Raw genomic sequence first — 18310 nt, forward strand, 5'->3', positions numbered from 1 at the left:
AGACACAGGGAGGACATTTTAGTTATGCTGTAATAATTAGGGCTGCCGGAGTCTAAAACTCTCTGTAAAACTGTTTTACTTAACTAGCATTGTACATTATTAACTACATTCTCTGTTGTTTTACGCCAAAGGCATTCTGATGGAAACCTGTTTACCCGCCGAGGTTAAGGATTGAAGTCGAGACTGCCGTGACAACGATGCTGCTCCTGCCGGATGTGACGTGTCTGGAGTAATTGCACTAAGAATGACAAGAACTCACTACGGACTTTATTGAAGACTAGACCGAATAACAACTCTATTATTATTATTTATTTATTTATTTATTGCCAGTTATAACTTTTAGTTCATTTAATTCTGTGTTTGTATGACTTGTGTAAATCCTACTTATTTAATGTATCCTCCAGGCCACCCAAGAAGGATGGGCCCTGCTGAGTCTGGTTTCTCTCAAGGTTTCTTCCTGTAATTTTCAGGGAGTTTTTCCTTGCCACAGTCGCCCTCGGCTTGCTCATCAGGGGTTTTTGTATCTGTTGGTCCTGGATTTTGTAAAGTTGCTTTGAGACAATGTCTGTTGTAAAAAGCGCTATATAAATAAAGTTGACTTGACTCGATATGCAAACTCCACACAGAAAGGACCCAGACCGCTTCACTTTGGAATCAAATCAAAATCATATCTTGTGGAAAAATAAGGTCAGATGATCAAAGAAGACAAAGATAACAGTTGACTGGATTAAAGAATTTATTAGCATGATCGTGGGTTCTTACTGCAGTATATTAGCAGAAGAACAACGAACAGAACTGTGGGCCTTCCTTTATACTTCTCTAGTCACATACACAGTTTCAGCGCTTCCTCTAAAGATTGGGTGTGAGTCTTTCTGTGGTAACTGTTGTTCCTTATCTCGCTTACAACATCTTGTAACGTCTTAACGACAGACATGTTGCTTATTACTGTACTTTCCACTCCAGCGGTGCTTGCTCAGGTAACAATCTGATTTGAGGATTTAATGCACAAGCAGCATAATACTAATATTTAGATTATACTAAGCATATCTAACCTTTCCACTACATATACATACCACAACGTTTTTCACACAGACACAAAATGCTAAGCGCATTTAGAACTGTGTGTGGTCAGACCAGGGTTTAAAACTGAGTTGTTTATTAGATCGCCCCATTTCCAGCTGTACTGCGGTTAAAACAGTTCATGTCAGTCTGCATTAATGCCAGCTTCCCGACCCCGCCTTTAATCCGAACGACCCGCTTTCTGATTATCGACCCGTCGCCTCTGTCAAACACAATGACATGCAATTTTAAATTCCAATTGAATCAGTGATCCATCAAGGGCGTTGGGATACTGAAAAACAATCAAGCGGCTGGAGAGGGGGAAAAAAAGGTTTTCCTGTGGGAGGCATCGCAGTGTGAGGTAGAAGGGTGGCCACGCAGGACAAATGTAATTTTGTCCTATTAGGATCAATAAATAGCCAGGGCACCTTCAAAAATAAATACAGGATTAACTGAAGCTATGCAGTAATAAATCCCCTGTGCTGTTAAACAAATTCTAGACCCGGTCTGGGAGCAGATTAAAGCAAGAGCCTGCAGCCATTGGCAATTAATTACAGCATTGATTCTATTAAATTGAGGGTAGTACTACTTACCAGTGGGTCAAAGCATTGGGCAGGATCCAGCTGGTCAGGCGCACTGTGCGCTAGCCTTATTGGCTAAACACTGTACAACCCAGAAGGCTTGTTTCTCCTTCAGACTTTCATTTATAACCTGAAAAAGTTTATTCCAAACTATAGTTTAGTCTTTTCTGGAATCTTTTCACCTGCTCCACTTACCATATAGAAGCACTTTGTAGTTCTACAATTACTGACTGTAGTCCATCTGTTTCTCTACATTCTTTGTTAGCCCCTTTACCCTGTTCTTCGATGGTCAGGACTCTCCCAGGACCACCACAGAGCAGGTATTATTTGGGTGGTGGACCATTCTCAGCACTGCAGTGACAATGACATGGTGGTGGTGTGTTAGTGTGTGTTGTGCTGGTATGAGTGGATCAGACACAGCAATGCTGCTGGAGTTTTTAAACACCTCACTGTCACTGCTGGACTGAGAATAGTCCACCAACCAAATATATCCAGCCAACGGTGCCCTGTGGGCAGCGTCCTGTGACCACTGATGAAGGTCTAGAAGATGACCTACTCAAACAGCAGCAATGAGATGAGTGATCGTCTCTGATTTTACATCTACAAGGTGGACCAACTAGGTAAGAGTGTCTAATAGAGTGGACAGTGAGTGGACACGGTATTTAAAAACTCAAGCAGCACTGCTGTATCTTATCCACTCATACCAGCACAACACACACTAACCCACCACCACCATGTCAGTGTCACTGCAGTGCTAAGAATGATCCGCCACCTAAATAATACCTGCTCTGTGGTGGTCCTGTGGGGGTCCTGACCATTGAAGAACAGGGTGAAAGGGGGCTAACAAAGTATGTAGAGAAACAGATGGACTACAGTCAGTAATTGTAGAACTACAAAATGCTCCTATATGGTAGGTGGAGCTGATAAAATGGACAGTGAGTGTAGAAACAAGGAGGTGGTTTTAATGTTATGGCTGATCAGTGTTTAAATATATATATATACTGTATATACAGTGTATCACAAAAGTGAGTACACCCCTCACATTTCTGCAAATATTTTATTATATCTTTTCATGGGACAACACTATAGAAATAAAACTTGGATATAACTTAGAGTAGTCAGTGTACAACTTGTATAGCAGTGTAGATTTACTGTCTTCTGAAAATAACTCAACACACAGCCATTAATGTATAAATAGCTGCAACATAAGTGAGTACACCCCACAGTGAACATGTCCAAATTGTGCCCAAAGTGTCAATATTTTGTGTGACCACCATTATTATCCAGCACTGCCTTAACCCTCCTGGGCATGGAATTCACCAGAGCTGCACAGGTTGCTACTGGAATCCTCTTCCACTCCTCCATGATGACATCACGGAGCTGGTGGATGTTAGACACCTTGAACTCCTCCACCTTCCACTTGAGGATGCGCCACAGGTGCTCAATTGGGTTTAGTCCATCACCTTTACCTTCAGCTTCCTCAGCAAGGCAGTTGTCATCTTGGAGGTTGTGTTTGGGGTCGTTATCCTGTTGGAAAACTTTTCGAAGGGAGGGGATCATGCTCTGTTTCAGAATGTCACAGTACATGTTGGAATTCATGTTTCCCTCAATGAACTGCAGCTCCCCAGTGCCAGCAACACTCATGCAGCCCAAGACCATGATGCTACCACCACCATGCTTGACTGTAGGCAAGATACAGTTGTCTTGGTACTTCTCACCAGGGCGCCGCCACACATGCTGGACACCATCTGAGCCAAACAAGTTTATCTTGGTCTCGTCAGACCACAGGGCATTCCAGTAATCCATGTTCTTGGACTGCTTGTCTTCAGCAAACTGTTTGCGGGCTTTCTTGTGCGTCAGCTTCCTTCTGGGATGACGACCATGCAGACCGAGTTGATGCAGTGTGCGGCGTATGGTCTGAGCACTGACAGGCTGACCTCCCACGTCTTCAACCTCTGCAGCAATGCTGGCAGCACTCATGTGTCTATTTTTTAAAGCCAACCTCTGGATATGACGCCGAACACGTGGACTCAACTTCTTTGGTCGACCCTGGCGAAGCCTGTTCCGAGTGGAACCTGTCCTGGAAAACCGCTGTATGACCTTGGCCACCATGCTGTAGCTCAGTTTCAGGGTGTTAGCAATCTTCTTATAGCCCAGGCCATCTTTGTGAAGAGCAACAATTCTATTTCTCACATCCTCAGAGAGTTCTTTGCCATGAAGTGCCATGTTGAATATCCAGTGGCCAGTATGAGAGAATTGTACCCAAAACACCAAATTTAACAGCCCTGCTCCCCATTTACACCTGGGACCTTGACACATGACACCAGGGAGGGACAACGACACATTTGGGCACAATTTGGACATGTTCACTGTGGGGTGTACTCACTTATGTTGCCAGCTATTTAGACATTAATGGCTGTGTGTTGAGTTATTTTCAGAAGACAGTAAATCTACACTGCTATACAAGCTGTACACTGACTACTCTAAGTTATATCCAAGTTTCATGTCTATAGTGTTGCCCATGAAAAGATATAATGAAATATTTGCAGAAATGTGAGGGGTGTACTCACTTTTGTGATACACTGTATATATAATGTTTATATAGTGCATCTAGTGTATATATAGTGCTAAAGAAAATAATCTTAAAAAGACCTTAACACCCTCTGGATATAGCCTCTGTCTTATTAATTTTAGTTATTGTTTAATACGCTAGTCAAGCAGCCTTAGGTGCTAGATCTGAGATCTCTAGCTCTCGATCTGGTCATGCCAGTACCAGTTGTAGCCTAGTGGTTAAGGTACTGAACGAGCAATCCAAAGGTCACTGGTTCAAGCCCCACTACTGCCAGGTTGCCACTTGAGCAGGGCCCTTAACCCTCAAATGCTTAGACAATATATTTTCACAGTACTGTAGGTCACTTTGGATAAAAGCATCTGCTAAAGGCTAAACTACATGTTGTAGTCTAATTGGTTCAAACCCCACCACTGAGATTGCCACTGTTGAGCCCTTAACCCTCAATTGCTCAGACTAAGAGTAGAGTACGTTTTTTTGGATAAAAGTGTCTGCTAAATGCTGAAGATGTCTAACAGGCACAATTTGCAGTGCCTGGCGGAGGCTGGTCGACTGGGCTTCCCTGCCGCTGTACAATTGTGACCTCCGCTGTCTGGTTAAGGCATCATACTGAAGGACAATTGGCTCGGAGCGTCATACATAGTACGGTAATCTGTGGGACTCCGCTACTGAGAGGGAAAATGACTGCAGTGACTGCAGCGTGTTGAGGGGGGTTTGTAATAGTCTCAGCTCCTAATAGTCAGACTGCTTGAGATGTTACAAGCAGCAGGAGAATTCCAGCAGGAGAACTAGCAATGATTAGAGTGGATGAGCTCTGCAGGACTTTTAGTTGTTGCATTTTTAAGTGTGTAAAAATTCAAAATGTGGTGCAAGCTGCGATCTGAGCACTGCAGCAAAGGGCACTGTATTGACAGTTTAAACACCTTTAGGGATGATTTACTGGCGAGTCCTACATCCAGTGCTAACAGGGTATGCAGTTGCTCAGGTGGCCCAGTGATCTATTACGCTAGCCCCCCACCGCACTGCTCAGATCTGGGTTTAAATCTCAGCAGGTGCTATTAGTCGGCAGGGCGTCTACACAGACACAGTTGGATATCGGGTGATGGCCAAAGCCCTGCGATATATTGGCACCCTGTGTTTTCCTCCCCTGCATGCAGTGTTTCCAGGGAAACAGGACCCAAGGCAACCCTGACCACAATAGTGGAGGGTAAAAAAAAAAAAAATTTTTTTAAAACACTCAAAAAAAAAACTAAAATAAAAAAAATACACTAAAAAAAAAAAAAATAAGATTAAAAATACATTAGACAGCAAAAGTCTGATTTTTTTAAAATATTTATTTGACATTTCAAACATAATTTAATCCTCTAGCTTGATTAAATGCCACAACCAACCAACCAACCAACCAACCAGCCAAACAGTAACTGAAATCTGGGTCACGATAAGAAACAAGGAATGACAATAAATTCATAACACAAACATCATACAGTCGAGCCTTTCTACAGCTTTTACAGTAACGTTTCACAGAACATGAATCTGATTTTATTCTGCCAGAACACCTGGGATGCCAGCGAAGGAACTTATTTCATTTCCTAACTGCATTAAGATACTAGACATTCTCATCAAGTTAAAATGATCTAGATATACAATCTTATCTAGATTCTTCATCTAATGTAATTGTAACAAGGTTCCAGTACTAAATAAATACAGTTCCTGTTATTTCTGTGTTCTAGATAATGAAATGTTATGTTGAAAATGCTCATGCAGGGTCACACCGGCTCAGATGTACCCAACCCGGCAGGAGTAGACGGTTAATAATACCACGTCTGATGGTTTGTGCGCTACAGCTGAGAACTGGCAGCACTGCCACACGAGTGTGTAATAAAAAGGCACAACAGCTAGTGTCCCCTAGTGTCAGACTAAACAACATGCACACCCTTCTATCTTCCTATCTGCTGTGTAATTAGAATACAGGATGGTAAAAATGTCCAGGTTAGGAATTCATTCATCACCTGTACAGAGGTGCTACTGATTTAACACAATAACAAGCAAGAGGAGGCCATGTACCTCAGGTTACTGCATTTCATTGTTAATATACATTTATTTGAATGTTTTTGTGATTATTTTGATAATTATTGCAGAAATGGGCAGTATGTTAAAAATATATATTGGTGTCCGAGTGGCGAATAAGAAGGGGTCGGTGGGACTGCGCACATGACGGAGGGAGCCCCCCTTGGACAAGACCTGAGTCTCTAGCAGCGGAAGACAAATTGACTACGCTACAACTGGGAGAAAAGGGGAGGAAAATGCATAAACCAACCGCCGCTACCACCAAGTGCCACCTAACCATTAAAGTGTCTGCTAAATGCCTTAAATTGAACTAAGCTGACCTACAAGTTACAAAAAAGGTAAAAAGATCAATAGTGTTGTGCTTTCGGATAACAGGGGCCCTGTGTACATGTGATCAATGCTGTCAGTCAAAACCACAGACATTTAGACTATAAATGACGCAGTAGAAATAGAAATCAGTATTGGATGGGGACGTTACTAGTTAACTGATACTACTGTATTTTATTCAGGCCAGAAACATTATGAGTTTGTCCTCTTATAAATCAGAAATCAAAAGCAGCGTCATTCTACAGGATGGCAGCTAGACACAGATCACACATGCGTAATCCGTTTCTTTCTGTCTAAACTGGATTACTTTTCGTACAGGTCGAGTGGGTAATGCTCCTTGTACTGTTGTACGTGCCTCCTCATGGTATCCCTCTGCTTGGCCAGGCCCGGTGTCATTTCGTCGTAGACGTCGGTGAACAGGAGCTCCGGGTTGGGTTTGAGGCGCCGCTCTGCTTTCTCGAAGGCTTCCATGATGAGCTTACGCGACTGCTTCCTCCACGCACGCTCCTCGTCCTCGCCCCACCAGCCCCGTGCGGTCATGTAGTGGCGGAGACGCGAGATGGGGTGGTCCTGCTTGTCCCAGTAGTTTACTTCATCCACTGAGCGGTACGCTGAACTGTCGTCACTGGTGCTGTGGTGGCCGATTCTACAGAAAATAGAGAAAGTTAGAAATGATGTGATGTGAAACGAATCCCTACACAGTTGTGCTACTTATCATGCCACTTTGTGTGTCATTTATGGGTAATTGTGTTTATTAATGAGTAGGGATGTCCCGATCCGATCTCAAAGATCGGAATCGGGGCCGATCAAGGCATTTTTTAACTGATCGGTATCGGCTTTACTAAGGCCGATCCTAAAGCCCAATCCTTTGTTTTACGTCAGCATGCCCGCTGTGTGGAAATACTTTAAATTGGAAAGTGAAACAAGTCCAACAGTGAAGTGTAATGTCTGTAATGCGAGCGTTTCACGAGGCGGTAGGAGCAGAGCTGCGTTCATTACTGTAGAATTTTACTGTTTATATGGTGTGTGAGTCGAGGATCACTCCGGTTTACAAAACAATAACTTTTAATCCGAGTATGAAAACTTCAGGACCATAACATACAGCTTTTACGAGTTTACGCGTTACAAGACTGAACGACATCTCAGTATCAAGCACTCTGATTGGCTTAGTTATGTAACCGAGCGTCGTAGTGATGCACTCACTTAATAAAGAAATAAATACACGGTATATTCACAAATTGTCAGGAGCGTTTAACACTTTATTAACTTCTACTGTTACGGTACCGAATAGGGGACAGCTAGAGTCATGGCGTTAGCCAAGCACGCTATTCCATGCACTATGGAAGCCCCAAAGGGTCAAAACACACTCACTTCGCGTAGAAACGTCCATCAAACCATTGTCACAATACAACCACAGAAAAGTTTGTTACAGTTACAACACGCATACAAGTACGGTGGCTCATAAGAAACAAACCAGATATCATTTAACCAAACGATCTACAATTACTACCAATTTGAAACGGCACCTAAAAAATAAACACTCAGCCGAATACAGCGAGTTTATTATTATATGATGAGAAGAGGAACCGGCTGTCCGCTAACACGGCAGAGATGCTGATTTTCCTCAAAAAGAACCTTCATTTTATTTTGAGTGTTCTAGTTTTACTACTACAATGCTGCACTAAGTTTGTTTACTTTTATTTTGTAAAAATAAAAGAACATTAAGCAATAGTTTGGATGCAGGCAATTTTTTTCCTACAGCACTGCAGAGCTATTCAGTTCTTAAACATATACATTGGATTAATATGAATAACTGTAATGTACTTGAAGTGTGCACTGTGTGAACAGTATTATCTAGTTCTTATCTAGACAATAACTAGAAAATACAAGTATCGGTCTGAGACTCGGTATCTGTGATATCAGCCGACCAATAGACATAATTTGGTGTTTCTTGGGAGAAGGGGGGTATTTGAATTTGCCTGGAGCCATGTGATAGATCTATCCAAAATATTCCTGCTCTGCATTCACTTTTCCTGGCGGAACCTGACCCACCAGGACCGAGACCTGATCTGACCAATGGGGGCGATGAAAATAGAAGGAAAATTTTTTTTTTTTTTACAGATGCAGATAAAGACCATTACTCAGTTTGACTATATTTACATTTTCGACATTAAGCAGACGTTTTTAGCAGACAGTATATTGTCTACGCAATTGAGGGTTAAGGACCCTGCTCAAGGGTCCAATAGTGGCAACCTGGCAGTGGCGGGGCTTGAATCTTTTGATTACTAGTCCAGTACCATAACCACAAGGCTAGAACTGCCCTAGGCTACAACTTACTAAAGCCCATTACTGAGTTTTTATTTGGTAAGCTTAAAAATGATAATAATAAATTGTAGAATGTATAGAATAGAATGTACTTTGAGAATATCCTAATTCTTATGAGTGCTCCTATAACACTAACTGGTATTTACTATAAGTAGCTGATAACACTAATATGAACATTGTTTTCACCAGCTATTATTATTATTATTGTTATTATTATTGTCCTTTTTAATTTATTGTTAAAATGAATGTAGTTGTTTTTAAATGTGGCACTGCTGTTCATTAAAAACCAACACAAATACTGTAATGCTGTGTGGTACAGCTGTTTGTCCACATCTGTCTGGACTGAAACACCTGATCAAAATCTGTTCAAAGACTGTGGGTCAGTCTCTAGAGGGCCTGTATGAGACAGCTTATCATAACAACACAGTGCGGATGGCTAAAAATATCATCTCTGATACTAATCATGTTTTAAACAGTCAGTGAATATGTTTACGTCTCACACACACACACACACACACACAGAGAGAGAGAGCACTATGAGCAGTGTTTCACCTGTACGTCATGGCCTCAATGAGGAAAGGTTGGTTTTCAGCAACTGCTCTTCTCCTCGCTTCCTTTGTAGCATTGTACACTGCAAACACATCGTTACCATCCACACGGATAGACAGCATGCCATAACCCGGGCCTCGAGCAGCTATAACACAAAATAAAATAAAAATGATGAATATACACTGGAAGAAAAGCCATGGCAGGTTTTATTAAACTATAATTGTTGTTATTTAAGAGGGAAAAATAACTTAACATTTATATCCACTTTGTGAAGAGGTAATTGCCCCCTGAATATTATAACTGGTTGCACCACCTAGTGGGGAGATTTATTACTGCTTCACATTTCATCCAGCAGGAGATGAAAGCTTTCAGTTGAGTTCTAGAGCTTTTTTTTATCTAATCAAGCCAGATTGTGTTCAATTAACTAAACCAGAAAAAATTAAAAATTAATAAAAAAAAAAAACCTTTGTGTTTGGTATATGTTTTGTTTACTTATTTAAAATCATTTGGTGTGACATGCATTCTTCTTCTTTTTTTTTATACAAAACTAACTATTGGATCTGAGTCATTTACATTTACGGCATTTAGCAGACGCTCTTATCCAGAGCGACTTACAGAAGTGCTTCCATGGTAGACATTACCTTACTCTAGTTTAAATAGACAACAGTACAAGAATACAAATATGCTGAAACCCCGTTAGAACCAAATGTGTTTTTTTTTTTTTTTTCAAGAACTGAATAAGAATAAGAGCATTAGTAAGTGAGTAAGTAGGTACATGTCAGCTTAAGTGCTTAGTAAAGAGGTGATGAATGCTTTTAATTAACTTTTTAGAAGACAGCGAGAGACTTAGATGTTCGTACAGACAGAGGAATTTCGTTCCACCATTTGGGTGCAAGTACAGAGAAGAGCCTTGATGCGTGTCTTCCTCGAGTCCTGGGTGGAGGATCAAGTCGAGCGAGACTAGTGGCTCTGAGGTTGCGTTGTACAGAGCGGGGTTTGATTAGATTTCGAAGGTAGCTTGGGGCTGGTCCATTTTTAGCTTTGTAGGCGAGCATCAGTGTTTTAAACTGAATGCGTGCAGCTACAGGAAGCCAGTGAAGAGAACGCAGCAGTGGGGTGATGTGGCAGTGTTTAGGTTGGTTAAAAACCAGATGGGCAGCTGCAAGGGTTTAAAAGTTGACATGGGAGCACCTGCCAGAAGGGAGCTGCAGTAGTCCAACCGTGAGATTACAAGTGACTGCACAAGAATCTGAGTGGCTTCCATGGAGAGAAAAAGAGGTTTGAACATCATACTGTATAATATGTTGAAATAAAGATTAATCTTACCAATTCCATCGCCTCTGTACTGCTCGTTGGTGGGGGTAGAGATGGCGTAACCATTATTGCGGCAGAAGAAAATAATTGGGCACTCCAGAGTGGCTGAGAAGTTGAAGCCTGCGTGTGCATCTCCTTCGCTGGCGGCTCCCTCGCCGAAGTAACAGACCACAGCTCGGTTGGAGTTCTCACGTTTTAAAGCGTACGCTGCTCCAGCCGCTGTAACAGGACACAGAGGTTTTATTTCATTATTGTTTCATTCTATTGTGAAGAGGTCTGTGTATGACCCACACCCCGGGTTACCTCTTAAGACTATCCTGTGTCTAGCACATTTAAAAGTGAGCAATGCATTACTAGAATGGGAAGCAGTTTAAGTACAATATATGATTGTAGATCAGTGCAGTTAAAACTAGAGATGGACCGATCGGGGTTTTTGGCACCGATTCCGATCTCCGATCTCCTTTCAGGGACATCGGCCGATAGCCGATTCCGATCGGGGGGGGGATTAGCAGTAAATAAACTTAAAAAGAGCCTCACAGTAAAGATAAACCGGAGCAGCGCGCGCGCGTGTGTGTTTGTGCCTTTAGAAGAGACGCAGTTACAGAGTTACAGAGACGCAGAGTTCACAGTATCGCTATAAGTGATTCATTGATTCATGAGTTGATTAGTTTTTATGTGAAGCGTAAGTTTCTCTTATCGGTTATCTCTCCGTGTTTACTGTTATTAATTAAATGTCGTGGTTTTAAATAAACACCAGCTACTACAGAACATTTTGTGTGACTCTCTTACATTAAAAAGCTTCATTAAAAGGCTTAATTAAACTGCTATTACCACAGATCTGTAATCGAGTCAGACTCGTTCCGTCTAAGGAGCTAAAAGTTCAGCAGATGATCCTGAACTAACGAATTTGGTAATGAATAAACTTTTGCCTCGGATTGGCTCTGTAACGTCTTCTGTTCTCATCTACGTACATCACAAGTAAGAACCGCTTACGATTTACCAAAGTGAACCAGGAGTTTATATAACGTGCTGATAGAATCGACTCAGATGTGACCGGGTTGAATTATCTTTTTAAAGTAAATATTACAATCAGCAAAATTACATCGTAAGAGCTTTCACGATGGTTTCTGTACGATTGTTGATGAATGGTGATGTGATGGTTGGTGCTTCGTAGCTCAAAGTCTGGATCAATCCACTGAGCTGTTAACTTAACGTGGTCTTTATATATCACACGATCGGATCGGCTACTTTTAGGAAATATCGCCGATAGCATATTTTGATTAAAAATCGGCCGATACCGATTCGTAGCCGATCGATCGTCCCATCTCTAGTTAAAACAGGTCGTAGCGTGGTGGTTAGGGTACTGGACTAGTAATCAGAAGGTCACTGGGTTAAATCCCACCACTGCCAGGTTGCTGATGTTGGGCCCCTGAGCAAGGCCCTTAAATGCCAAAAATGTAAATGTAGACAATGGTTCGAATGGTTTAGAGGTTTGGGAACCACCAAACGTCTACATGCTACAGATGTTATGTTACTTTAGCTAGTTAACTGAAGGATTAAAATGTTGCTCCATAATAATCATTGTAGTGTTTAGTAAAGGGGTGTAAATCCCTCACCTTGAGGAAGCTGTGTGGCAAGAGGTGATGAGATGGTCACAAAGTTAAGATCTTTGCAGCCGTAGTGTACCGGCATCTGCCTGCCCTTGCCAAGATCATCAGCATTGGCATAACACTGCGCCATAAACAGATCCAGAGGAAAACCGCGATACATCAGCACTCCTACAAGCATCCAGAAAAACACACCATAAACCAGTAAAAAATGTGAACTCCATTCACTGGAAAACGTCTCCACCAACAATCTACACTAATACGGCGATTCTCACCTGCTTCTCGGTACTGGCCAAACACCAGGTCGTTGGAGTCCAGAGCTGCAGCACTTCCAATGTGTGTGCCCTCCTCACCATAGTTGGTCATGTAGAATGAGATACGGCCCTTAAACAGAGACACAGATGTGAGTTAAATGCATCTCTAACAACAGCCATGCAAATCAAGGTATTCACGGCAACCCTTACCTGTCTCTGAGACTCGTACAGAATTCGATCCATTGCATTTAGTAAAGTCATCTTCTGATAGAAATTCAGCACCGTGTCTTTGGAGAGCTAAAAGAAAAGGGAAAGGAATAAACTCTTCAAAATAAAGCATGAAAACACAATTTTGAAAGCATTATATAATGCAGAGTGTACATGGGTGCAGACCAAAACAATCACACAGAGACTCATGAGAGGACTCATAAGAGAACAAAATAATGCATTAACTAATAATCCATCAAGAACACTATTCCTTAACATTGCACATATGTAAAGTATAATCACCCTTTACAGTACATAATAGCAACAAAAGATTGAGGAAATCTTTTAAAAAAAGAAATGTGTGTGTAGAAAAAGTTTGAGGAACACTACTGAATGCATGTGAGCTTTGATGACCAAGACAGCACTGCATTAAAAGAACAGCATGCAGACAGAAGCAATCTGTGGTTAATATTAGAGTTCCTACTGATCAATCAATCAGTTTAAACCTTAAATTTCCCATCCTTTACCACACCCACATGTTTCAAATATTTTACCTTATATTAAGGTTTTAAGACTTCCTTATTTGCCTAAAGACAACATACGTTTTGTGGATTTATACACCTAAAGGATCATTAACTGTGGTGCTGGGGTGGCACAGCAAACACAACTGGCTGTTTTTAAGGACAGAGCCCTGACCTCAGCCCACTGAACAGCTTTGGAATGAACTGGAACATCAACTGAGGCTTTCTTAACCAACATCAGTATTCAGCCATACAACAGCTATAGAAGAGGATGCTGGATGCTCATGTTCAGGCATCCAAATACTTTTGAGCAAATAGTGCATCTCTGATAATGAACAAAAAAAAACGTTGCATGATCGTAAGTGTGCACCCCTCACCTGCGGATCTTCAGAGGAGTTGATGATTTGACCTTGTCTGTCCATTACTCGATACACAGGGATTCCAGAGATCACATTGGGCTGGATGAACTCCAAGTGATCAATGAACTCTGCCGAGGCTCCGGGAAACTGGGGCTTCTCCAGGGACGAATCAAATGACTGCTGGCGTCGAGCTCCCTGCAATTGAGAAATATTTAAAAATTGCCACTCATCTCAGAGAACGGTAGGTTTCACATGGAAAATAAACACATTGCATTAGGGGTTATCCACCTAAGAAAGTAAAACCTGGGCATTTCGAAATTTAAGCTGCTATGCATGATTTGCTTTAAAAAAAAAATTTCAATGGACAGGTTTAATCTGCTTGTTTAACCTTCGAAGCAACACCTGTACACCTGCTCCTACATGTAATTATTTAATCAGCCAGTCAGGTAGCGGAAGTGCAATGCAGAAAACATACAGACACCGGTCAAGATCTGCAATTAAACTGACATCAAACATCAGAATAGAGAAAAACAGTGACCTTGGGGACTTTGTTGGTTTGCGTATTACAGAAGCTGATACTGATCTAGGATTTCAGTCTCTAGAGACTACAAAAAAAGTTGTGAAAAGCATTGAGCTCCAGTTCTGTGGATGGGCTCATAAGATAACCACAGTGAGCAAAATTTCAACACATCAAACCTTAATGTGGGTGTTTTTGGCCCAAACTGGCCCTCTTAATACCATTTGAAATACTGTTTAAATGCCACAGCCTATCTGAGAATCACTGCTGAGCATGTTCATTCCTTTATGTCACCATTTCCAATAAGTTAAACGTATTTCAATGGCCTTGTCAGTCAACAGATCTGAATCAAATTGCACACCTTTTGATATGTGGGAAAAAAGGAGATTAGCAGCCTAAATGTCACCTATTACATTATAAATAAGCAAAACAAAGAAGCTCGTGGGTCACTGTTTTTTTTCCCACACTTAAGTTACACTTTGTTCCATTTCATTAAATTGATCCCCCTTTTTATCAGATGTCTGGCACTGTTGGATTAAAACCTACAGCATGACAGCAGCTATGAGGCTCATCTAAATCCACCAACTGCATTCCTTCATTGCATGGTAATCTACTGTACAGTAGAATAAGGTACGCATTCAAATCCAGAACTAATCGTACCACACCCAATGTGGCACATGAGAACCCTTGGAAGAGACATTTGCCCGACTGTGATTGTTGTGGTGTTTAATTTTCTGTAACCCTGTTTTAATGTTCTCTTTGTTTTTCTGACACTGCTTTAATAAACTGATTCCAGTTTGGATTAATTATTATTTATTTTGGCTTGTATTGTCTCACCCCAGTAGGTGCAGCGGTAAAACACACAAGCCCACTACTACCTCAAATCCAGGGATTGAGACTCAGCAGTGTTATCAGCCAGTTGGGTGTCTACACAGACATGACTGACTATGTCTGAGAGTTAGGGGTGGGCAAACAGCCTAGCCATTGAGAAGTACATTTTGAGCATGCTCTACATGTCGATCCCAAGCCAGGATACAAGTGACGAGGGTTGCATCAGGGAGGGCATCCAGTATTAAAAAAAACAGATCACCTGTGGCAACCCCTAAATATGAGAGTGGTCACTAGAAAATAACAAACTGTCACACTTCAGTGATGATTATGGTTGACCCATCAATGGTCCATACAGCCCGCTTTTGTCAAGTCAAGTCAAGTCAACTTTATTTATACAGCACTTTTTACAGTAGACATTGTCTCAAAGCAACTTTACAGAATCCAGGACCAGCAGACCAAAACCCTGTTGAGCAAGCCGAGGGCGACTGTGGCAAGGGAAAACTTCCTTAAAATTACAGGAAGAGCCGCTCAGGTGGCGCAGCATTAAAAACACACGCTGCAACCAGAGCTGGGATCTCCATTACATCGTATCGAATCTCAGCTCTGCCTTGCCGGCTGAGGCTGAGCGGCCACATGAACGACGATTGGCCTGTTGTTCAGATGGGTGGGACTAAGCTGGATATGGGTCTCTCTCTGTCAGACTGGTGCAATTACGACCTCTGCTGGCTGATTAGAGGCGCCTACACAGAGATGAGGAAAGAGTGCTCGTAGGGTGTGTCTCTCCATACACAACGCTAGGTGGCACAACACTCATCAATGTGTGGGTGATAAGAAGCATACGGCTTGCTGCCCACTTGATGGAGGGGGCGTGGGGTAGCTCGATCTCCTCGGTCAGAGCAGGGATCGGCATAGGCGGAGAGGAAGCATGATGCAATTGGACGTGCTAAAGGGGGAGAAAATGCATTTAAAAAAAATTACAGGAAGAAACCTTGAGAGGAACCAGACTCAGCAGGGACACATCCTTCTTGGGTGGCCTGGAGAATAATTTGAATAAATAGGATTTACACAAATCATACAAACACAAAATGAAATTGAACTAAAAGTTATAACTAGCAAAAATAATTGGAATTCTTAATCAGTCCAGCTTTTGTATGTTTGGTCCCAGGTCAAGTGGGATACCCAAATTTAGCAAACCAAATTAAAGTACTTCGGTACAGTATGGGTCCAGTGGCAGTGGAAACAACCACTAGATGAGGGATCACAACGGATAACTGCTCAGTGTTAGGTGCAGACATGGAGGCCTAAACCTGAATCATCTCTTACCCTTGCACATCAGCACTCTTACAGCTCAACTTGACCTGCAACTGTGCCAATGTTTATTAAACAAAACACAGAGATCAGTCAAGGGTAAAATTACAACACAGAAACAGAGATTATATATACACACACCCCTGACTCTCACCAATCAGAGCACAGCAGAGCTGCAACAGGGGCTTAAAGGTTTAACCGCGCATGCGCAGTGCTTACCAACGAGCGTCAAAAGTGTAGACGTTAAAATTCAGTTTAAATGAAACCGGTTTAAATCGGTGACATTGCTGAGAACTTATAAGTAAAGTTTTCAGTCTAACTCGTGTGTTTTTATCAAGAAACGTCCAGAATTCATCAGTAAGCGCGGTTAAATCGCTGAAAAGCTAAAATATATGCAAAAATCCGTCACCCAAGCCCGTTTATTCGGAACTTTTCAGTTAAAGATGAAGCTAAAACTATTTCTGGTTAGCAGGTTAGCCTGTGAGCTACAGAGTCCTTGTACATGACAACACAGAGCAGAAGCATTGAGACACACGTTTTAAATGTTACATATGAATAATAAGAGCACTCACAGTAACAGTTAGGGTCCTGTGCTGCAGTAATCTGTGAGTTCTGACAGCAGTGTGCTGATTAAACACACTGAGTCCTGATGAAAACAGCTTCTTTATGTTTCTCACCGCCGCCATCTTTGCTCCCCTTTGCTCCGCTCGGCTCTTCTTCTCCTACTGATCCGAGTTCCAACCAAACCAACAGAAAACACACTGCGCCCTGTAGGGCAGCGACGCAACAAATCAAACAAATTTGCATGTATTTTGTTGTTCTTGATGCTTTTTATTCCTCAAACTGTTTGTTTCTATTTAACGTGAAGTAAACTTCCAAACAGTGAGTAAGTTTTCTGTTTTATTGTTTTTCCCATCACATGCGGTTCTTTTCTTTTTCTTTCAGTGAAATGTAATAAAACCTCCCTCTAGCCCCCGGTAGAAAACCAATAGGCTAGTGCATTAATACATGTAAAATAGTAATTCTGTTACATCATTTAAAACATTATTTATTATCATTATTAAGTACATAAAACCATTTTCTCATCTAAACATAAAATAATCATTTTTGAAATTTAACTGGTATCTCCAGAGAGCAGAGTCACTTTGTATATTCATATTCAACCATAATTTATTTTATTTATCTAAATACTGTTATCCATAGTGTAAATTGTACTGGTTATCATGTGAAAATATCCATATGTTTATGTAAATACTTTATCTTCTTCTTCTTTTTATTTTTTGGAGAGTATCAACCTAAATTTCGTTGTACACAAGTATAATGACAATAAAGGTTCTCCTTCTTCTTAAAAGATGAGGTAGCACAAAAAACCCCACAAAAAATCACCCCAAGGTAACGATTAAAGTATAAATCTATACATCTAATGTTTTTTTGTATTTATTGTTTATTTATGTGTTTTGTATTTATTAATTTTTTGATCATTTTTAAAAACTCAAGAAGCTAATTAAATTGTACTAAAAAGGGTAACATTGGTCTGCTTAAAAACTTATTTTTATGAATAAAAATGGCATATACAATAAAAAAAAAACAATAATAAATACAATATATTCCATTTGTCTATCGGAATAGTTTTTATAGTAATGTTTCTTTTTTTAACAACTTTATTGAATAACACATATATTATATAAGATTACATCAAATCACAGCCAAAATATAAAGTACACAATGAAAATTAGATAATACTTAACTAAAATGCTCGAGGTAATAAAATTAATAGAAATATAATATAACTAAAAATAAAAATAGCTTAGGCAGGGATTTAAGAATAATACAATTGAATAGTTTTATAAACATTTAGGGAGAGAGTTTTAAGCAGTGTTAAGCTACGTTTCGCCTTCACATTTTCATAGAGTTT

The 18310-nt window shown here is 40.9% G+C and overlaps 1 protein-coding gene across 1 annotated transcript; it reads right to left on the bottom strand.

Annotated features, from left to right (window-relative positions):
• Positions 1–5523: 5523 nt before the first annotated feature.
• Positions 5524–17106, bottom strand: bckdha (branched chain keto acid dehydrogenase E1 subunit alpha). The gene is made up of 8 exons (XM_063005142.1): positions 16968–17106; positions 13758–13934; positions 12863–12949; positions 12674–12782; positions 12408–12569; positions 10804–11010; positions 9481–9622; positions 5524–7249 (listed from the first exon to the last, which is right to left on the bottom strand). Exons 1-8 carry the CDS (start codon positions 17079–17081, stop codon positions 6907–6909), a joined length of 1341 nt encoding a protein of 446 aa, XP_062861212.1. The 5' UTR covers positions 17082–17106; the 3' UTR covers positions 5524–6906.
• Between the last annotated feature and the right edge of the window lie 1204 nt (positions 17107–18310).

The sequence above is a fragment of the Trichomycterus rosablanca genome, chromosome 11 (assembly GCF_030014385.1).
Source record: "Trichomycterus rosablanca isolate fTriRos1 chromosome 11, fTriRos1.hap1, whole genome shotgun sequence".
In the NCBI taxonomy this organism is placed as follows: Eukaryota; Metazoa; Chordata; class Actinopteri; order Siluriformes; family Trichomycteridae; genus Trichomycterus; species Trichomycterus rosablanca.